Source organism: Girardinichthys multiradiatus, chromosome 18, assembly GCF_021462225.1.
Source record: "Girardinichthys multiradiatus isolate DD_20200921_A chromosome 18, DD_fGirMul_XY1, whole genome shotgun sequence".
In the NCBI taxonomy this organism is placed as follows: Eukaryota; Metazoa; Chordata; class Actinopteri; order Cyprinodontiformes; family Goodeidae; genus Girardinichthys; species Girardinichthys multiradiatus.
The window spans coordinates 51,014,328-51,036,885 of NC_061810.1; the positions used below are offsets into that span (position 1 = coordinate 51,014,328).

Genomic DNA, 22,558 nt, shown 5'->3' on the forward strand with positions numbered 1-22,558 from the left:
CTCTGCACCAACTTTCATTTATATAAAAGCAGATTCCGCCTCCTCGCTTCTTCCCCGATAGCTCCGCGCTGCGATCCGCTCTGAGCAGCTGGAAGTCCGGCATCAGCAGTGCTCGGTCCGGGATGTTTTTACTCAGCCATGTCTCGGTGAAGCAGAGAACCGCTGATCCGCGGAGGTCCGTGTTTTTACCAGTGAGGAGAAGCAGCTCGTCCATCTTGTTACTTAGAGAGCGGACATTTGCCAGGTGGATTGAAGGCTGTGGTGTTTGTAGTCCTCTTTTGCGGAGCTTTCGTTTTCTGTGCAGAATCCCATATAGAGCCGCTGCTCCGCTTGCCAGGAGCTCAGTGAACCTCAGATCGATGAAAGATGGTGAAAAAAACCCAAGAGAGGACTCTCTGATGTTGAGAAGTTCCTCTCTGCTGAATGAGACCACAGGATTGTGGCTCGAAAAACATAAAAACACACAAAATACAAAAACAAAGAGAGAGCGAAGCTCCGAGGCGGCCATCGTCGCTCTGTTAGATTATGTCTCTAGTAACAAAGACAGACACATTACAACCATCTGACATCAGTTTGCTTCAACTTCCCTCTCTGTCACCATCAGAAAAACAGACCTTATATTATTTGATCATCCCATTTAGCACATTCCAATTCAAAGCGTCACACACCAAAGCCATGGTGCCACATAATCAGCCATTGTCCACTTTATGGCACATTAGGTACCATGAAGCCTCTGCCCACTAATGAACCTGCTGGATGGAGCACTTCATGAAGCTTTATTCAGCCAAAAAATAGCATTGGCAAATGTTGCCTATTTAGTAGCAACTGGTTTTGTATAGGTGCCTGAAAAATGTAGTAAGTGGAGCAGCTACTCAACCTCTTTTAAAAGTAGTGGAGAAAAGGAAGTAAAACTTTATTTATATACAGGTCCTTCTCAAAATATTAGCATATTGTGATAAAGTTCATTATTTTCCATAATGTAATGATGAAAATTTAACATTCATATATTTTAGATTCATTGCACACTAACTGAAATATTTCAGGTCTTTTATTGTCTTAATACGGATGATTTTGGCATACAGCTCATGAAAACCCAAAATTCCTATCTCACAAAATTAGCATATTTCATCCGACCAATAAAAGAAAAGTGTTTTTAATACAAAAAACGTCAACCTTCAAATAATCATGTACAGTTATGCACTCAATACTTGGTCGGTAATCCTTTTGCAGAAATGACTGCTTCAATGCGGCGTGGCATGGAGGCAATCAGCCTGTGGCACTGCTGAGGTCTTATGGAGGCCCAGGATGCTTCGATAGCGGCCTTTAGCTCATCCAGAGTGTTGGGTCTTGAGTCTCTCAACGTTCTCTTCACAATATCCCACAGATTCTCTATGGGGTTCAGGTCAGGAGAGTTGGCAGGCCAATTGAGCACAGTGATACCATGGTCAGTAAACCATTTACCAGTGGTTTTGGCACTGTGAGCAGGTGCCAGGTCGTGCTGAAAAATGAAATCTTCATCTCCATAAAGCTTTTCAGCAGATGGAAGCATGAAGTGCTCCAAAATCTCCTGATAGCTAGCTGCATTGACCCTGCCCTTGATAAAACACAGTGGACCAACACCAGCAGCTGACACGGCACCCCAGACCATCACTGACTGTGGGTACTTGACACTGGACTTCTGGCATTTTGGCATTTCCTTCTCCCCAGTCTTCCTCCAGACTCTGGCACCTTGATTTCCGAATGACATGCAGAATTTGCTTTCATCCGAAAAAAGTACTTTGGACCACTGAGCAACAGTCCAGTGCTGCTTCTCTGTAGCCCAGGTCAGGCGCTTCTGCCGCTGTTTTTGGTTCAAAAGTGGCTTGACCTGGGGAATGCGGCACCTGTAGCCCATTTCCTGCACACGCCTGTGCACGGTGGCTCTGGATGTTTCTACTCCAGACTCAGTCCACTGCTTCCGCAGGTCCCCCAAGGTCTGGAATCGGCCCTTCTCCACAATCTTCCTCAGGGTCCGGTCAAATCTTCTCGTTGTGCAGCGTTTTCTGCCACACTTTTTCCTTCCCACAGACTTCCCACTGAGGTGCCTTGATACAGCACTCTGGGAACAACCTATTTGTTCAGAAATGTCTTTCTGTGTCTTACCCTCTTGCTTGAGGGTGTCAATAGTGGCCTTCTGGACAGCAGTCAGGTCGGCAGTCTTACCCATGATTGGGGTTTTGAGTGATGAACCAGGCTGGGAGTTTTAAAGGCCTCAGGAATCTTTTGCAGGTGTTTAGAGTTAACTCGTTGATTCAGATGATTAGGTTCATAGCTCGTTTAGAGACCCTTTTAATGATATGCTAATTTTGTGAGATAGGAATTTTGAGTTTTCATGAGCTGTATGCCACAATCATCTGTATTAAGACAATAAAAGACCTGAAATATTTCAGTTAGTGTGCAATGAATCTAAAATATATGAATGTTAAATTTTCATCATGACATTATGGAAAATAATGAACTTTATCACAATATGCTAATATTTTGAGAAGGACCTGTAGCACCTTTGAAGACATAGATCACAAAGTGCTGTACAGTAATTAACATAATGGCCATGTTTTTGGAATGCGGGAGGAAGCTGGAGTAACCGGAGAGAACCCACGCATGCACAAGAAGAACATGAAAACTCCCTGCAGAAAGAACCCCGGCTGGGATTCAAACCCAAGACCTTCTGGCTGCAGGGCAACAGTGCTAACCATAGATATAGAGACATATCTGTAGTTCCAACCACTGCAGCACCATGCAGCCCTGACTATTATAACCCGCCTTGCTGGTCAGTCAGTATGCAGTCTTGGGGGGGGGGGGAGTATACTCTCACATGCAGGTGTGATGAAATCTGTCTGTTCTTGTCCATTTGAGACTTTCTCATCTTTTGTAGCAACAGCATCAATGAGGACGGAGCTGATGACTTTTAAAGATCTGAGGAAATCATAGCCATACACAGATTTCTATGAAAGCTATGTGAACTTTATTCCAAATCTAATTCATCATTTAAGGTTTTACTATCTTAATGTGTACACATCACACAGTGAACACATTTTATACAACTGCTTTTACTAAACAGGACCCCGTTCTTCACAAACCCAAAATGTCTGAATACCTTCAATCTGTGATTTGGTACCGTATTTGAACCTTTATGTAAACTAATTTTCACTGACCCGTTTAATTGGTTTTAGAACGTAGAGACAAAGCTACAACTCTTTTCTGATGTTCTCCAGTCAGACCGACAAACAATTTTAACCATGTAGGAGCTGAGGAAACAAATTCATAAATAATAATCCACACACCGTAGTTTAAGAAGTAAAAGTTTTAAACGGAGTTCATACATAAAAGTCTTAAATAATAAATAAATAAAAACAATAATCAGATTACTGACAGGCATCTTCACAGCATGTGATTTAGAAACAGGAACATCAGGAATAATTTACAACCATCCCAGGCTGCTGGATGAACGCCCTCAGACACTTTATTTGGTTACTTCAGATTGTTCGGTTCTGAGTCAGGTTCAGGTCTGAGTCAGGTTCAGGTCTGAGTCATGTTCGGTTCTGAGTCAGGTTCAGGTCTGAGTCAGGTTCAGGTCTGAGTCAGGTTCAGGTCTGAGGCAGATCCAGGTCTGAGTCAGGTTCAGGTCTGAGGCAGATCCAGGTCTGAGTCATGTTCAGGTCTGAGTCAAATCCAGGTCTGAGACAGGTTCAGGTCTGAGTCAGGTTCAGGTCTGAGTCAAATCCAGGTCTGAGTCAGGTTCAGGTCTGAGGCAGACCCAGGTCTGAGTCAAATCCAGGTCTGAGTCAGGTTCAGGTCTTAGTCAGGTTCAGGTCTGAGGCAGATCCAGGTCTGAGTCAGGTTCAGGTCTGAGTCAAATCCAGGTCTGAGTCAGGTTCAGGTCTTAGTCAGGTTCAGGTCTGAGGCAGATCCAGGTCTGAGTCAGGTTCAGGTCTGAGTCAAATCCAGGTCTGAGTCAGGTTCAGGTCTGTGGCAGACCCAGCTCTGAGTCAAATCCAGGTCTGAGTCAGGTTCAGGTCTGAGGCAGATCCAGGTCTGAGTCAGGTTCAAGTCTGAGGCAGATCCAGGTCTGAGTCATGTTCAGGTCTGAGTCAAATCCAGGTCTGAGACAGGTTCAGGTCTGAGTCAGGTTCAGGTCTGAGTCAAATCCAGGTCTGAGTCAGGTTCAGGTCTGAGTCAGGTTCAGGTCTGAGGCAGATCCAGATCTGAGTCATGTTCAGGTCTGAGTCAAATCCAGGTCTGAGACAGGTTCAGGTCTGAGTCAGGTTCAGGTCTGAGTCAAATCCAGGTCTGAGTCAGGTTCAGGTCTGAGGCAGACCCAGGTCTGAGTCAAATCCAGGTCTGAGTCAGGTTCAGGTCTTAGTCAGGTTCAGGTCTGAGGCAGATCCAGGTCTGTGTCAGGTTCAGGTCTGAGGCAGATCCAGGTCTGAGGCAGATCCAGGTCTGAGTCAGGTTCAGGTCTGAGTCAGGTTCAGGTCTGAGGCAGATCCAGGTCTGAGTCAGGTTCAGGTCTGAGGCAGATCCAGGTCTGAGGCAGATCCAGGTCTGAGTCAGGTTCAAGTCTGAGGCAGATCCAGGTCTGAGTCAGATCCAGGTATGAGGCAGATCCAGGTCTGAGTCAGGTTCAGGTCTGAGTCAGGTTCAGGTCTGAGTCAAATCCAGGTCTGAGTCAGGTTCAGGTCTGAGGCAGACCCAGGTCTGAGTCAGGTTCAGGTCTGAGGCAGATCCAGGTCTGAGTCAGATCCAGGTATGAGGCAGATCCAGGTCTGAGTCAGGTTCAGGTCTGAGTCAGGTTCAGGTCTGAGTCAAATCCAGGTCTGAGTCAGGTTCAGGTCTGAGGCAGACCCAGGTCTGAGTCAAATCCAGGTCTGAGTCAGGTTCAGGTCTGAGTCAGGTTCAGGTCTGAGGCAGACCCAGGTCTGAGTCAGGTTCAGGTCTGAGTCAGGTTCAGGTCTGAGGCAGATCCAGGTCTGAGTCAGGTTCAGGTCTGAGTCAGGTTCAGGTCTGAGGCAGATCCAGGTCTGAGGCAGATCCAGGTCTGAGTCAGGTTCAAGTCTGAGGCAGATCCAGGTCTGAGTCAGATCCAGGTATGAGGCAGATCCAGGTCTGAGTCAGGTTCAGGTCTGAGGCAGACCCAGGTCTGAGGCAGATCCAGGTCTGAGTCAGGTTCAGGTCTGAGGCGGACCCATGTCTGAGTCAGGTTCAGGTCTGAGGCAGATCCAGGTCTGAGTCAGGTTCAGGTCTGAGTCATGTTCAGGTCTGAGTCATGTTCAGGTCTGAGTCATGTTCAGGTCTGAGTCAAATCCAGGTCTGAGTCAGGTTCAGGTCTGAGGCAGATCCAGGTCTGAGTCATGTTCAGGTCTGAGTCAAATCCAGGTCTGAGTCAGGTTCAGGTCTGAGGCAGATCCAGGTCTGAGTCAGGTTCAGGTCTGTGGCAGACCCAGCTCTGAGTCAAATCCAGGTCTGAGTCAGGTTCAGGTCTGAGGCAGATCCAGGTCTGAGTCATGTTCAGGTCTGAGTCAAATCCAGGTCTGAGTCAGGTTCAGGTCTGAGGCAGATCCAGGTCTGAGTCAGGTTCAGGTCTGTGGCAGACCCAGCTCTGAGTCAAATCCAGGTCTGAGTCAGGTTCAGGTCTGAGGCAGATCCAGGTCTGAGTCAGGTTCAGGTCTGAGGCAGATCCAGGTCTGAGTCATGTTCAGGTCTGAGTCAAATCCAGGTCTGAGACAGGTTCAGGTCTGAGTCAGGTTCAGGTCTGAGTCAAATCCAGGTCTGAGTCAGGTTCAGGTCTGAGGCAGACCCAGGTCTGAGTCAAATCCAGGTCTGAGTCAGGTTCAGGTCTTAGTCAGGTTCAGGTCTGAGGCAGATCCAGGTCTGTGTCAGGTTCAGGTCTGAGGCAGATCCAGGTCTGTGTCAGGTTCAGGTCTGAGGCAGACCCAGGTCTGAGGCAGACCCAGGTCTGAGTCAAATCCAGGTCTGAGTCAGGTTCAGGTCTTAGTCAGGTTCAGGTCTGAGGCAGATCCAGGTCTGAGTCAGGTTCAGGTCTGAGGCAGACCCAGGTCTGAGTCAGGTTCAGGTCTGAGTCAGGTTCAGGTCTGAGGCAGATCCAGGTCTGAGTCAGGTTCAGGTCTGAGTCAGGTTCAGGTCTGAGGCAGATCCAGGTCTGAGGCAGATCCAGGTCTGAGTCAGGTTCAAGTCTGAGGCAGATCCAGGTCTGAGTCAGATCCAGGTATGAGGCAGATCCAGGTCTGAGTCAGGTTCAGGTCTGAGGCAGACCCAGGTCTGAGGCAGATCCAGGTCTGAGTCAGGTTCAGGTCTGAGGCGGACCCATGTCTGAGTCAGGTTCAGGTCTGAGGCAGATCCAGGTCTGAGTCAGGTTCAGGTCTGAGTCATGTTCAGGTCTGAGTCATGTTCAGGTCTGAGTCATGTTCAGGTCTGAGTCAAATCCAGGTCTGAGTCAGGTTCAGGTCTGAGGCAGATCCAGGTCTGAGTCATGTTCAGGTCTGAGTCAAATCCAGGTCTGAGTCAGGTTCAGGTCTGAGGCAGATCCAGGTCTGAGTCAGGTTCAGGTCTGTGGCAGACCCAGCTCTGAGTCAAATCCAGGTCTGAGTCAGGTTCAGGTCTGAGGCAGATCCAGGTCTGAGTCATGTTCAGGTCTGAGTCAAATCCAGGTCTGAGTCAGGTTCAGGTCTGAGGCAGATCCAGGTCTGAGTCAGGTTCAGGTCTGTGGCAGACCCAGCTCTGAGTCAAATCCAGGTCTGAGTCAGGTTCAGGTCTGAGGCAGATCCAGGTCTGAGTCAGGTTCAGGTCTGAGGCAGATCCAGGTCTGAGTCATGTTCAGGTCTGAGTCAAATCCAGGTCTGAGACAGGTTCAGGTCTGAGTCAGGTTCAGGTCTGAGTCAAATCCAGGTCTGAGTCAGGTTCAGGTCTGAGGCAGACCCAGGTCTGAGTCAAATCCAGGTCTGAGTCAGGTTCAGGTCTTAGTCAGGTTCAGGTCTGAGGCAGATCCAGGTCTGTGTCAGGTTCAGGTCTGAGGCAGATCCAGGTCTGTGTCAGGTTCAGGTCTGAGGCAGACCCAGGTCTGAGGCAGATCCAGGTCTGTGTCAGGTTCAGGTCTGAGGCAGATCCAGGTCTGAGTCAGGTTCAGGTCTGAGGCAGACCCAGGTCTGAGTCAAATCCAGGTCTGAGTCAGGTTCAGGTCTGAGTCAGGTTCAGGTCTGAGGCAGACCCAGGTCTGAGTCAGGTTCAGGTCTGAGGCAGATCCAGGTCTGAGTCAGGTTCAGGTCTGAGTCAGGTTCAGGTCTGAGGCAGATCCAGGTCTGAGTCAGGTTCAGGTCTGAGGCAGATCCAGGTCTGAGGCAGATCCAGGTCTGAGTCAGGTTCAAGTCTGAGGCAGATCCAGGTCTGAGTCAGGTTCAGGTCTGAGGCAGACCCAGGTCTGAGGCAGTTCCAGGTCTGAGTCAGGTTCAGGTCTGAGGCAGATCCAGGTCTGACTCAGATTTCAGGTCTGAGGCAGACCCAGGTCTGAGTCAGGTTCAGGTCTGTGGCAGACCCAGCTCTGAGTCAAATCCAGGTCTGAGTCAGGTTCAGGTCTGAGGCAGATCCAGGTCTGAGTCAGGTTCAGGTCTGAGTCAGGTTCAGGTCTGAGGCAGATCCAGGTCTGAGTCAGGTTCAGGTCTGAGGCAGATCCAGGTCTGAGGCAGATCCAGGTCTGAGTCAGATCCAGGTCTGAGTCAGGTTCAGGTCTGAGGCAGATCCAGGTCTGACTCAGATTTCAGGTCTGAGTTATGGTTCAGTTGTGACAGCTTTTCTGTGAGGTCCAGGTCTTTGTTAGATCCAGGCCTTCATCAGGTCCAGGTCTTCACAGTGACTAAATGTGCCTCAAACGTTTTCCTTTTGTTTCAGTTTTAGGTCAAATAATTTTTTGTCAGATTTTGAACATCTCTCCAGGTCACCTGACAGGACATGACATCATAATCACTGGGTCACATGACATCCACAAAGAGGTCGCTTGGGTTTCCCATGGCCAGGCGGAAGGACTGTCGAGAGATTTCCGGTTGGATTGATGAAAAGTTTTGGTGCTGACCTCGAGACGGCGACGGAATATCTTTATCACCATGGGTACCAGAGAAGGACGTGGGCGGTCCCTGAGCGCTGCCATCACTCAGGCAGTCGGCCATTTTGTGCTGAGCGTTCAATTCCTGATTAGCCGATTCCTGCTGCATTCCTCCTTTGCCCGCCTTGTGATCATCGCTGAAGTCCGATTGGCTGCTGTGACTTCCTGCGAGATCAAAGAAAACATGGTGTCATCATTTCAAACAGAGTAGAGTCTGACCCATCCATGCCAGTGTAGTAATACCGAGGTTAAGTCTGGGTCTTTTAGTCATAAATACTAATACTAAACAAACTATTGCATATCAGTCTTTTGTTTCTGTGGCATAGGGAGACGTGATCTCAGAGGAAAATAATATTCCAGATCAATTTCCTACACACCTAACCCTGTAGATACATAACCAATGCCACTTATGCTCTAAAGTCCTTACACTGGCTTCTGCCTCTCTGCCTGCTCAGATGCATTTTCTTCCCTGCTACCTGCTTGCTTGCATTCTTTTACTCTTAACTTTTTATCTCTTTGCCAAAGTTGGACTAAAACTACTTAATACCAGTGACTTCTAAGGATTATTATTATTTGTATTTTTTCTAAAGGATTTCACCATGTTTTTTTAATCAAACCCGAAGAAAGGACAAGTTGACGCCACCTAATCAGCACAAAATGCCTCCCTTCACCACAGAGGACTTAGACACACTTTTACAGAAATTGTCTGTTTTGGAGATGAAAATCCATGGACTAGAAGTGAACGTGGAGGTGAATATGAGGTACAACGATGATTCAACTCTGCCTGTGATCCCAAACAGTGACAGCCAGCTCAACAACTCAGCCAGCAATCAGAACACTGAGAATAAACCTACCAGCAGACCCCCCCCCCCACCCCGGCATGTTTTAGGGGCATGCCCAAAAAATCAAGGTGGACGACTCACTGGAAGATCTCAGCAATTAAATAAATTAGAATGGCCAGAATTACAGAGAAATGTCCCCGTTTCCCCTGGGAAAAGGAGACTTTGACAGCGAGCTTCTGTCATAACAACTGATAGAAGTGAGACAGGTGGAAATAATGGAGTTCTCCTCCAGAACAGATTTGCTCCACTACAGAATGAAAACCAGGAAAATAATCCATCTTCTGAGAACAATAAAAGGTTTGAGAACAACCTTCATTCTAAACAGTTTTCTCCTAAGCTGCCAGAGAAAAAGCGCCTCACCAGACCAAGAACCCTAATAGTGGGCAACACAGCTGTGGATGGGATTAAAAACTTCTGCAACAAGAAAAACACAGAAGTTCTGATTGGTACCAGTAACGTGGTCTCTGATATCTCAGAGAATATTCTTGCAATCACAGAAAAGCGCCCGTCTCTAGAAAACCTTATTATACACTGTGGAGCCATGGATGACGTGGCTAAGAAAAAATCAGAAGGACTGAAGGAGGATTTCACTCGTCTTCTGAATATTGTTGGAGGTCTCAATATCAAGGTGTTTCTCAGCAGACCCTTTGCACCGATTTTCTGTGGAGATGAGATTTTTTCCAGACTTCTGATGATTAATAAGTGGTTGAAAAAAACATGTGCTACTACATCTGTGAACTTCATCGACAACTTTAATATTGTTTGGGAAAAAAGACAACTCTTCAAGCAAGATGGTTTCTGTTTGAAGAAGCCAGGAGCCAGACGTCTCACATCTAATCTCTTCTATTCAGTAAATAATCCACCAGCAGCTTCGACCTTCAGCAGAGAACATGGAGTATCAACAACAATGATAACGCTGCCTCCAACAGCTCCAGCAGAAACAATCAGCCAGTTGGCTGAGAAAGAGAGGTCATCACAAAAGGTCTCCCTGTCAAAATCCACAGGAGAGGTGAACCCCCCCATTATACCCCCCTCACCCCAGACCCCGACCCAGACCCAGAACGCACAGAACTCTCCCATCTCCCCACATAGCCTGCTTTTTATTTTACTGGATTCTGATAACATGAAAGGAGCTCTTAAGATCGGGACCCAAATGGTTCTAACATCTTCTCCATTCAACAACCCCGTGGCCGAGGCCCTGCTACTAAACCAACATCTTCCAAATGCTGCAGACCTCCACCACCTCCTAATCTATCTCCTCCTAATCAGGACCTTCAAATCACTTCTCTGTGATACAGTCTGGGTCCCAGTGGTAACTCTATCAGAAATGATCATGTCCAGGAAAAACTTGGGCCCCTAATAGGAGATAGTTGTAAAATCTCTGTGCTTCTATGTGACAGAAAGAACAAAGCTAAAAGGATAAGAGACAGTAATAAACAATCAATGAAAGCCATAAACTGTCAGGTACAACCAGACACAGAGTTAATATCAGCAACTAAATCATATAAACTGGCTTTACTGAACATTAGATCTTTGTCATGAAAATAATTTTTAATCAATGACTTCATTACTGACCACGATCTTGATGTTCTGTTTTTAACAGAAACATGGTTACATGAATTTAATGAAGCTCCCATTCTGATAGAGGCGACGCCTCCAAACTACAATTTTCTTTGTGAGAGCAGACAGCAAAGAAAAGGTGGAGGGGCCACTTTGTTTAAAGACTTATTAGAGTGTAAAAAAGTATTTCTGGGCAAATTTGACCGTGATAACATCTGATTTAACTCAAATAATAAACACGTCCCTTTTGTCAGGTGTTTTCCTCCAGGCCCTGAAAACAGCAATTATCAAACCTCTATTGAAAAAGAGCAACTTGGACAAGCTGCTACTACAGAACTACAGGCCTATATCAAACCTCCTCTTCATTCTCTTTACTATATATATGCTTCCAATAGGTCAAATTATCAGGCAGCATGGGATACATTTTCACTGTTACGCTGATGATACTCAGCTTTACTTATCCATAAATCCTGATGAACCCAACCAGTTAGATAGACTACAAGCATGTCTTGAAGATATAAAAACTTGGATGACTTTAAATGTTCTGCTTCTAAATTCAGACAAGACAGAAGTTGTCGTCTTTGGACCGGAGTCTTTAAAAAAGAAACTGCTTAGTCAATCACTTAACCTGGATGGCATTAAATTGACCTCCGATAATAAAGTAAAAAACCTTGGTGTTAACTTTGACTAGGACATGTCATTTAAATCCCATATTAAACAGGTTTCTAGGATTTCCTTCTTTCACCTCCGGAACATTGCCAAAATTAATTAAATTAAATTAAATTCAGTTTTATTTATATAGCTCTAATTCACAACACATGTCGTCTCAAGGTTCTTCACAACAGTCAGGTTCATACATTCCTATTAATCGTAACCATTGAACAGTTCAGTCAGATTCAGTTATTTATTCAAATTGGATAAAAAGTTTTTCTATCTAAGGAAACCCAGCAGATTGCATCCAGTCAGTGACTTGCAGCATTCACTCCTCCTGGATGAGCATGTAGAGACAGTGGACAGTCACTGGTGTTGACTTTGCAGCAATCCCTCATACTGAGCATGCGTGTAGCGACAGTGGAGAGGAAAAACTCCCTTTTAACAGGAAGAAACCTCCAGCAGAACCAGAACCAGGCTCAGTGTGAGCGGCCATCTGCCACGACCGACTGGAGGTTTGAGAGAACAGAGCAGAGACACAAAGAGAACAAAGAAGCACTGATCCAGGAGTACTTTCTATGGGAAGGAAAAGTAAATGTTAATGGATGTAGCTCCTTTAGTCGTTTCATCTAGAAAGAAAGAACAGATAAACTCTGATCCAGTTTTCAAGGTTAGTCTGAAAGAGAGCACATAGATCCTTTAGTTATCAGGCTCCTCTCCTGTGGAACCAGCTCCCAGTTTTAGTCCGTGAGGCAGACACCCTGTCTACTTTTAAGGCTAGGCTTAAAACTTTCCTTTTTGATAAAGCTTATAGTTAGAGTGGCTTAGGTTATCCTGAGCTATCTCTGTAGTTATGCTGCTATAGGCTTAGGCTGCTGGAGGACATAATGACCACTTTTACTCTCTCTGCTACATTCTCATACTGCTCTCCAATTTTGCATTATTTGCTGTTATTTCAGCTTTTAACCTTGTTCTCTCTTTTCTCTTCCTAGAAGCTACACCTGGCCTGACTCTGTGTCTACCTGTGACACCTTTCTGGAGAGGGGCATCGTCCGAGCTTCTGCTGGCAACAACTTAATGCTCACCTTCTACAGATGATCCACATGACCCTGTCTTTCAGTGTTTAACCCTTTCTCTCTCCTAGACATGGCTACTGACTGAGCTTCTACTGTGACTAACTCTATGTGCTCTCTTTCAGACTCTAACCTTGAAAACTGGATCAGAGTTTATCTGTTCTTTCTTTCTAGATGAAACGACTAAAGGAGCTACATCCATTAACATTTACTTTTCCTTCCCATAGAAAGTACTCCTGGATCAGTGCTTCTTTGTTCTCTTTGTGTCTCTGCTCTGTTCTCTCTAACCTCCAGTCGTTCGTGGCAGATGGCCGCTCACACTGAGCCTGGTTCTGGTTCTGCTGGAGGTTTCTTCCTGTTAAAAGGGAGTTTTTCCTCTCCACTGTCGCTACATGCATGCTCAGTATGAGGGATTGCTGCAAAGTCAACACCAGTGACTGTCCACTGTCTCTACATGCTCATCCAGGAGGAGTGAATGCTGCAAGTCACTGACTGGATGCAATCTGCTGGGTTTCCTTAGATAGAAAAACTTTTTATCCAATTTGAATAAATAACTGAATCTGACTGAACTGTTCAATGGTTACGATTAATTGGAATATATGAACCTGACTGTTGTGAAGAACCTTGAGACAACATGTGTTGTGAATTGGTGCTATAGAAATAAACTGAATTGAATTGAATCAGTAAGATTATTGAAAAAGCTGTGTTTCAACAGTTAAACAACTTCCTAACAACGACCGCTGCCACAAACTGAGCTCGGCGCTGCTGCAATTCAATCAATTTCTCAGCGCCCCCTACTGAACAAGATGGGTAGCTCGGTCAGCAGGGAGCTGAGGAAGAGCGGCTGCTGACGTCACTCTTCTGCGCCCGCAGCTCGGAATGCTTTTTCGTTTTCGAGTTCTGGGCAGTACTTTGCGGGCAGATCACGAAAACGAAAAATCAATGTCTGCTTTGTTTTCTTTTTGATTATGGCATAAAATGATTACTAATTTTATTTATGGGTCAAACAATGCAGCCACATTCTTAAAATGAAAAAGCATTTCTGAAAATGCTTTTTCATTTGAAATATGGTAATGATTTGCTTCCATAAAGGACAAGGACTTTTTTGTGTCAGTAGGTAACTTTCCATCAGACCACAAAAATCACACGTGGCGTTCCCCAAGGGTCCATCTTAGGGCCCCTTCTATTCAATATCTACATGCTCTCCCTAACTCAGATTTTAATAAACAACAACATAAGTTATCATAACTATGCAGACGACACACAGCTATACGTTATGATGTCACCAGGTGACCATGAACCCATTCAAGCGCTGGGTAAATGCTTAGAAGAAATCAATGCATGGATGGGATAAATTTTCTTCACTGAATCAAACAAACTGAAGTAATAATCTTTGGACCAAAGGAAGAGCGTTTAAAAGTTAGCACACAGCTTCAGTTAATACAGCTAGAAACCACCAGTCAGGCTGGAAACCTGGGTGTAGTGATGGACTCAGACCTGAACCTTCAGAGGAACATAAAGATAGTAACAAGGTCGGCTTTCTATCACCTAAAGAACATCTCCAGGATTAAAGGACTAATGTCTCAGCAGGAGACATCTTTAGTAGAATTGATTACTGCAACGGTGTCTTCACAGGTCTGCCTAAAAAGTGGATCAGACAGCTGCAGTTGATCCAGAACGCTGCTGCCCGCGTCCTCACTAGAACTAAGAAAGTGGGGAACATCGGCCCGGTTCTAAAGTCCCTACACTGGCTCCCTGTAGCTCAGAGAATAGACTTTAAAATACTTCTGTTAGTCTATAAATCACTGAATGGCTTAGCACCAAAATACATTACAGACTTGTTGTCAGTGGATCAACCACCCAGACCTCTCAGGTCTTCTGGCTCAAATCTACTCTGCAGAACCAGAACCAGAACCAAACATGGAGAAGCAGCTTTTAGTTCTTATGCTCCACTAATCTGGAATAAACTCCCAGAAAACTGGAAAAGCGCTGAAACCCTAAGTTGCTTTAAATCAAGATTAAAAACGTATTTGTTTAGAGCGGCCTTTGACTGGGCCATCTAAACATTATTAGTTATGTTTTCAGTCTAATGCTCCTTTCATTTAATTATCAATCATTTTATCATAAATATTTAATTATCATCTTTTTAATTATTCATTTTTATTCTCTTTAATTATTTAATTACCTTTATGCCACTGCAATGTACTTTTCCTATTATGTCTCTTTCTATTTTTTCATGTACAGCACTTTGAATCGACTTGCTACTGAAATGTGCTTTATCAATAAACTCGCCTTGAACTCCAATATGGCAGCAATGACTTAATAATAACATTACTAAATCTGCCTGAACTTATGAAGACTCACTTACCTCACAATGCCTGATGCTTGCAGATGAAAGTGAAACTGACTTGTCCACCATTTTATGTTTAATTTGGATAATGAATATGTGACCAACTCAGGGCACGTGGGGACATGAAGCACTGAAATTTCCCTACCAGGTTGTGAGTGGATCCTTTAATATAAAAAATCTAATAAAAAGATTTTGAGATGTCATGGCAAAAGTAAGGTATGTTCTGCTGCCTGACACAGCAGAACATACCTTACCCATGATCCCAATACACATGTAATGTTCATAATAAGAGTACATCGAAGCAGAGCTAACTTTTCAAGGACCGATCTGATTCTCAACACAATCCCCTTCAATTGCTCTAATTTAGACCCGTGTCACTTGTTTTTCAATTGTGGCATCCACCGAGTCACTATGTGGCAAGCAGTAGAGTGGGCACCCAAGCGTATTAGTCCTCGACACAGCTGTCTGGGCTTCGATTCCCAGCCTTGAGACCATTGTTGCATGTCCTCCCCATTCTCTCTCTCTGTCCATTTCCTGTATAATTACTGTGAATAAAGGCCACTAGTGCCATAAAAAACCTTTTTTTTTAAAAAGGAACAAAAACCCTTAAGAAAACAAACGCATCCTTCACCCCCGCTGTGATGACTCCTTTCTCCTCCTCCCCCACAGGCCGGCGGCAGGTGGTGTAGCGGGTGAGGTGAGCTGTAGGGACGAGGTATGGGATACTGGTAGGGGAAGGCTGGGGGTTCACAGTCGTGTCCTCCTCCTCCTCCTCCTTTTTGAGAGGATCCGTCTTCGTTGTCGAGCAGAGACATTGCAGCCAGATCTGAAAGCAGCAGGAGCAACATGAGTGAAACAGAAAACCTTTTCACTGTTGATCCTTTTAAGGGTTTAGGAAGTATTTTACCTTCTTATCATCCATCCATCCATCCATTCATCCCCACATATCCTTGATAAATAAAGCTGAGATCCTACCAGTGACCTGCTGCCATATGTGTGGTGGTGGGGTCACATTACCATTAAAAGAGTAGACCTTTAGAGAACCTTTCCTTCTGTTAACACATTTCATCACTTTTAAAGGGAAGATGTCCTTTTTATTATCAAAGAGGACATCAATTAAGGACAAAACACCCCAGACTTCAGGTAATCTCCGCACACTGAATACTTAAAGACCTGCTAGTTCCCAGGTCAGGTCATTGGAGGCCAGTAACCTGCAGGTTTTACATGTTCAGATGTTTACGTTGGCTCCTCAATATATCAAGTTCTGCAGAAGCTTATTAGGATCCCTTAAATCTGACGCAATATACTGAAGCAGGGGAACATCTTATTCATTAAGACCCACAAGGACCACAGCTGTGAACCACTGCTTTAAACGTCAATGCTTATTGTTCTTTATTTCTTATTAAATGATTGTAGATCTGTAACAATAGCGACGTGAACCGGGTCTTCTAGGTTATTGTTCTTCTAGTTTTATCATTTTGCTCTGTAAGTTACCTCAGCAGTATTTTGAGTCTATGTTCTGTTGATCTGCTTGAGTTAGACCAGTTTTTAGAGAGTTCTAACTACAGTAACGGTCTTTAGTGTGGACAGCCCTCAGCTCTGCCTTGAGAGTGTGATGATGGGCTGACTTCTACCTTGACTTTGGTCCTTACCTGCACACAGGTCTCCGAACACGTAGTAGCACTGCTCAGAGAAAGTGACCTTGTTGACGGTGTGTCGGATGAATCCGGCTTTCAGCAAGTTTCCGGCGTACTTGCGAGCTTCACGTCGGTCAGTAAAACCTTCAACGTTACGGTGGAGCCAGTCCACCACGTCTGAACCTGGACAGATGGAACATGACCTACAGTTTAACGCGTTTTTTTTTAAAGATAGCTGTTTATTTCACAGTTCTGACAGGGACCCATAGCCCAGAACCATAACAGAGATTATTTCATGTTGCATCAACAGAACATTTTAATGTGGAGAATCAGAACTCTTATGGGCCTTCCTGAAACAACTCAGGTCCAGACCTAGGGGGGAGTACATCTTCTCACCAATGAAAGCGTTAGGAATGGTGATCTTCAGCCACATCCTGTCTCGAACCTCCAGCCCTGACTCTGGATTGGCCATCGCCTTGACAACCACTGTCATGTCACTATGGATGTTGAGGTGGTTTTCTTCGTGCACGCCTGGAGAACAGTAGGAAGTTAAAATGTGATGGATGAGTTAGCAGTGGAAGAATGCTGCAGAGTAGAAACGTACTGTAATGTGGGGGGAGCTTCCCAGTCATGGCGGCCGTGTGGGACACCCACGCAGCCGGGTCGATGGGACGGACTGGTTCACCTGTAAGGTTTTAAAGAACAGACACTTGGTACAAACGTATTTTAATGAGCTGGACTCTGATTACCTTCAGCGACATCAAATCAAACCAGCATATGCTGCCTGACTCACTTCTTGGCAGCGTGAAGCAGCTTCGGGGGTTTGGATCCCAACACTTTGCCACAGTTAACGTCACCGGACTAGAAGGAAGGAGATAAACGCCTCAGCATGAGTATATAAAGTTCCTGCCTTACCACAAAGACCTCCTCTTCTCCAGAACAGATGATTGTGGTGATTAGAAACTCCAGAGAAAAAAATGTTTTGTGTTTAAATAAGCCTCACCCTGGCTGGTGGACAATCTCTCTCAGAACTCGGACAGCGTCGTCATTACTCATGTTTTCAAAGTTGATATCATTCACCTGATGAAACAGAACAGCAATGAGAATCTCAGCAAAGTTCTAAGAGCTTCAGAGAATCTTGGCTTCAGGTGAATTCCAATGAAGTTAGGATGTTTTGTAAGACTTAAATAAAAACAGAATGTATTGATTTACATATCTTGTTCATCTCTATGCAGCTGAATCCACCACAAAGACAAAATATTTAATGTTCAAAGTTTATCAGTTGAAACATTAAATATCTAGTCTTTGTAGTGTTTGAAATTGCATAAAGGCTGAATTAGGGTTATATTATCCGTATCATTACCAAGTCCTTCATTAAAGCTGAGATGACTCAAACCAGAACCAGGTCCAAATGATCTAAAACAATCAGCAGCATCATCGGTTCTCCAGGTAACTGTGTCAGAGGTACCTGTAGCAGCATGTCTCCTGGCTCAATGCGTCCGTCCGCTGCAACAGCTCCTCCCTTCATAATGGAGCCAATGTAAATCCCTCCATCTCCTCTGTCGTTACTCTGACCAACGATGCTGATACCCAGGAAGTTATACCGCTCTGAGAAACAGGCGGCGTTAGCATGATCACCATCAGATTTCATCACACAGAACAGGTAAACCTCACTGTCATCTTAGTCAGGACGGAAACCTCTCAGAAACATCTGAGGTTTGTTGTTTGGCGGATGAAATAAAGGTTTCCTTCTGAAGAACTTCAGATTATTGAAGATGTTAAACTTCTGTACAACCCAAAACCAATCCTCAACCAGACAGAACCAAAACTAGAAGTATCTACTGACTCAGTTAGGTCTGGATCTCATTGGATTCAGAAGACATGCAGAGAACCAATCAAACTGTAAAACAACCACCCTCAGTAACTAGAACCAGATTCATTCTCATGCGGACCTGACCAAGACGTCTGTAGATCGGACCTGTATATTACCAACACTGATCCAGGCTGTTGTGCAACTGTTTTAGATTCTACAGTTCCTTATCCAGACAGTTTTTGGTCTGTTCAGAACTCTGGGCCTAAATCAGAAGTTATGAACTTGATTTATTGATTGATCAATATTGTTAATAATCTGGTTTAGACTCTACCTGATCCAGGCTGATTTGGACCTAATTTAGACTTAAACAGAACCTGTGGAGCAGTAGTAGTCTGTCATGGACCTGATCCAGGCCATTTTTGACCTGTTCTGAACTCTATTGGATGTGATCTATATAGTTATGAACTTGACTAGGAACTCCTACCAGACCTGATCTATTTTGGATGGATAGTTGACCTGGTTTAGACTGCAGTGGACCTGATCCAGGATGTTTTGGACCAAGTTTAGACTTGAAGGGAACATGTGAAACAGTTCTGGACTGTGATGGACCTCTCCCAGGCTGTCAGGCTCTCTTCTGGACTTTGCTTGGCTTAAATCAGGCTGCTGTGATGTCTTCTGTACTTTTTTGGACCTAATTCTAAGTGTTGTGGACCTGTTTTGGGCTCTGTTTGACCTAATCTAGGGTGTGTTGTAGCTGGTGTAGACTGTTTGACCTGATCCAATCCATTGCTGACCCATTCTGTACTCACCCATGTTGAGGGTTACAGTGATGATGTTGAGGGACATGGTGGAGTCAGTGACGCTGCTGAAAGACGCCGACTGACAGACAAACAGACGGATAAAGGCAGGTAGAGAAGGAGACAGGTGGACAGAGAGACAAAACAGGAAGATGAGGGAAACATCAGGAACAGGAAGTCTAGACAGAAACAGTTGAGCTTCACCAGGTAATATCATGTGATTAATATCAATTGCACTCAAAGTGAAGCACAGAGAAGTTCTTCATGGAGCTTCAAGCTCCACCCTCAGGTTAGATCAGGAACTGGCTCAGTTGTTACTCTGCTGTTGGACTGATAACTTGCCTACCTCCCTGTTACTAAAGGACTCCACTAGGGGGAGCACCAAATGAGATAAATAGGAAGTTGTGCAGATATTTACACAAACTGTCAGGTGGTGCTGATAATGTAAACTCTCTCCTGAATGTTTCCTGCTCTGAGCAGCTGTCAGTTTGACTCCTCAATCAGCTCCTTCTTGATTCTTTGAACTGACATCACTAACTTCTCCTACATTAAAGGTGCACCATGATCTGAGTTCTGTGAACAGAGAAACCCGACAAGCTGTGTGGCTGTAGGACCCGAGGACCACTGCAGTGCAGATCACCTGCTGTTGGGCTGTTTGGCTCACAGGAGACTAACAAATCCTGAAGAACTGGTGATGTCCAACATGACAGGAACAATACCTGATAGATAAATACACCCTTCAGTCAAAACCCCAACTAGGAGTAATGATACCAACCCAAAATGTTCAAAGGTTGTTCTGGGCCCCTGTTTCTTTGAGGTTCCTGTTTCCTCTGTGCCTCACCTTTGTACAAGGCACCTGTAAGCTACCTGGATGTAAACCTGGGCCACATCTTTGCTCAGGAACCCTGATTGTTCTGGGCCCCAGTTGATCAGTAAAACACAGACTTGTTCAGTCACCTGTTCTGGTCTTTCTGCCTTTATGGGGACCAGAGTGGGGCAAGAAGTGTGAACATTTTACAGGACAGACCTGCAAGGACCTGGTTCAGAGTTCAGAAGCAGCGATGGAAGAGTCCTCATAAAGTGTGTGTGCGTGTGTGTGCTGTTACCTTCTCCATCCGTGGTGTTTTTGGCTTTCGGTGGCGGCGCCGCTGTCGCCTGATGAGTCTTGGCGAGGAGCTGCTCTGCCCTGTTGATTGGCTGAACCTGGTGTGACATCACAGACAGCTGATAAAAATACAAAAATCTAAATACACATCAAGGAATTTTACAAAAGTAAAAACAGAAAATCCTAATTTAAAATATATATCTTTCAAATGTACGATAAAATTCACAAGTTGATCAATTGATTAATAAAAGTAAGAAACTGTTTAGTTGAAATCCACCAAAAAACCTTTTAAAGGATAAACAGACAAATAAAATTGCAAGAAAGTTTTATTTTCTATCTCTTAAGCTTATTTTTAGGTGTTGTTATTTGTTATATTATTAGTAGTAGATTGTGGCTAATATTTTAAACTAGATTTTATAAGAACCATTAGACAAACAGCTCAAACAAAGAGAAAAAGTTCTGATAAAATCCCTCCAGCCAACAGAGTCATCAAAGATATGGCACTATATTACATAGTTATAACACCTGCTGAGTGTGTTTATGTAAAAACACAAATAAAATATGTAATTTAATAACTCAGACTCTCAGATGCAGCTTTCTGTCTCAAATTTAAGCCATAAGCTGGAAAACAGAAACTTTAATAACAGGAAGATGCACTTTGTTCATCACCTCCTCTTCCTCAGAACTTAGTCTCATAAGCTCTTAGTTTGCTTCACGCCTTTCAGAGGAATGAGTTGGTGCATGACAGAAATGAATCTGGACTCCAGGTATTTAATGTTCTCCATTAAACAAAGCAAAGCAGAGTCAAAGTAACCATCTTTTCATGTCAAAGCTTTTATAAACCGATCCAGGGAAAAAGGCTGCAAAGATCACGTCTATGTGCAAAAAAACTGAAAAAGTTGAAATCATAAATTTGTATCATATTTATACCCAACAAACATTCTTACCTGTCAAAAATGGATCATTATTATTTCAAATAAAAATGTGTTTACAAAGAGAGAAAAAAAATCGGATTTCACAAATAATTTTAGAAAAAAACAGCCAAAGTCCAAGCCTGCTTAAACATGAGAAAAAGATTTAAAATGAAACTAAATTATTAAAAATAATACTTTTATTGGAAAATTGTAAGTCTGGTGGCTGGTAAAGTCAATTATTGAAAAAGTAAAATGTAAAAATCAGGAACTAATCAGGAACACATTATTTCTGCCCTCAGATCCGCTGGGATTGCTTTATCTGCAGTACAATACAAAAGGCAGTGCTGGTCACATGACATGAAGCAGCCAATCAGAGCACAGGAGGAGGTAGGGCGTGAACAGGTTTACTGGAGCAGAAAAAATGACCTGCAGGCAGGTGAATGTGTGTCAAACACACAGGCCAATGGCAGTGAGAGATGCTAATGAGGTCATGGAGTCACATGACACAGACAGCCTTTAAAGGAGCAGTACAACATTTTCACAACTTTCACACTGAAATCACAGGAAGTGTCCACATCAGGTTCTTTCAGATATTTGACTATCAGCAAACGCATCACGATGCATTCAGGAAGACGCCCCTAACTGTTCATCAGCCAGAGGAAATGCTCCACACTAACTCAGCTCCTCTTCAGCTTCTTCTTAGGAGGAACAGTTGTAGGATCTGATTACTGCTCCTCTGAGATCTCATGGGTTCAGTGCTGTGAAAAAGTATTTGCCTCCTTACAGATTTCCTCTGTTTTTGCTTTTTGGTCTCAGATGTTTCAATCATCAAACAAATTCTAATATCAGACAAAGAAAAACTAAGCAAACAAAACCATTTGTTGATGATGTCATTCATCAGGGAAAAAACGTTCTCCAAACCAACCTGACCTTATGTGAAAAAGTAATTACCCACCTTTGTTAAATCCTGATTTACCACATTTTTTGGAAAGCTGAGCTCAGATTTACTAGCCACACCCAGACCTGACTATGACTAGACTTCAGAATCAAGAAATCACATAAATAGAACCTGTCTGACAGCATGAAGTAGGCTAAAACATCTTAAATGCAGCACGTCATGAGCTGAACTGAAGAAGATCAAGAGAAGATAAGAAGTAATTGACATCTATCAGTCTGAAAGGTCACAAAACGTTTCTAAAGCTATCCACACACGGAGAAAACATGGAACAGTGGAGAACTTTCCCAGGAGTGGCTGGCTTTTAAAATTACTCCAAGAGCTCATCAAGGACTCATCCAGTCCTGCAGACCTCACTGCCTCAGTTAAGGTCAGAGGTCATGATTCAAAAAATTTGAAAGAGAGACTGGGCAAAAATGGCCTTCATAGAAAAGTTCCAAGGGCAGAACCACTGGTGACCCAAAAGAACCAAAAGACCAAAAATCATCTTAGTGATCCTGAAGACTTCTTGGTAAATATTTTGTGGGCTGATGAGACAAAAGTTAAATTTTTTGGATGTGTGTGTCCAGTTTCATCTGGTGTAAAACTAACACAACATTTCAGAAAGAAAGAACATCACATATTGGGTTAGACATCGAGTCTCGAGAGTCGACTGGACCTGGGACTAGCATTCCGAATCTCCCGGAATCATTCAGATTTTGACATTTCA

The 22,558-nt window shown here is 44.1% G+C and overlaps 1 protein-coding gene and 1 long non-coding RNA gene across 3 annotated transcripts in view; one reads left to right on the forward strand and one right to left on the reverse strand.

Moving 5' to 3' along the window:
* The first annotated feature begins 5,353 nt into the window (after nucleotides 1–5,353).
* On the forward strand, nucleotides 5,354–7,767 carry LOC124883646. 2 transcript variants are annotated; one of them, XR_007042262.1, is made up of 3 exons: nucleotides 5,354–5,755; nucleotides 6,640–7,575; nucleotides 7,644–7,767. It is a non-coding gene; the product is annotated as an uncharacterized LOC124883646 (long non-coding RNA). The 2 variants fall into 2 exon arrangements; XR_007042261.1 differs by lacking the exon at nucleotides 7,644–7,767 and adding an exon at nucleotides 7,610–7,626.
* Nucleotide 7,768: 1 nt separating this feature from the next.
* Nucleotides 7,769–22,558, reverse strand: part of LOC124883645 (segment polarity protein dishevelled homolog DVL-3) — a 37,810-nt gene continuing 23,020 nt past the window's right edge. Inside the window, exons 6-15 of the mRNA XM_047390832.1 lie at nucleotides 19,982–20,078; nucleotides 18,888–18,957; nucleotides 17,734–17,873; nucleotides 17,269–17,345; nucleotides 17,059–17,126; nucleotides 16,870–16,950; nucleotides 16,662–16,796; nucleotides 16,281–16,448; nucleotides 15,260–15,454; nucleotides 7,769–8,317 (exon numbers count right to left, since the gene is read on the reverse strand). Coding sequence (XP_047246788.1) covers nucleotides 8,022–8,317; nucleotides 15,260–15,454; nucleotides 16,281–16,448; nucleotides 16,662–16,796; nucleotides 16,870–16,950; nucleotides 17,059–17,126; nucleotides 17,269–17,345; nucleotides 17,734–17,873; nucleotides 18,888–18,957; nucleotides 19,982–20,078 — 1,327 coding nt within the window. The 3' untranslated portion in view covers nucleotides 7,769–8,021. The remainder of the gene's footprint in view (nucleotides 8,318–15,259; nucleotides 15,455–16,280; nucleotides 16,449–16,661; nucleotides 16,797–16,869; nucleotides 16,951–17,058; nucleotides 17,127–17,268; nucleotides 17,346–17,733; nucleotides 17,874–18,887; nucleotides 18,958–19,981; nucleotides 20,079–22,558) is intronic.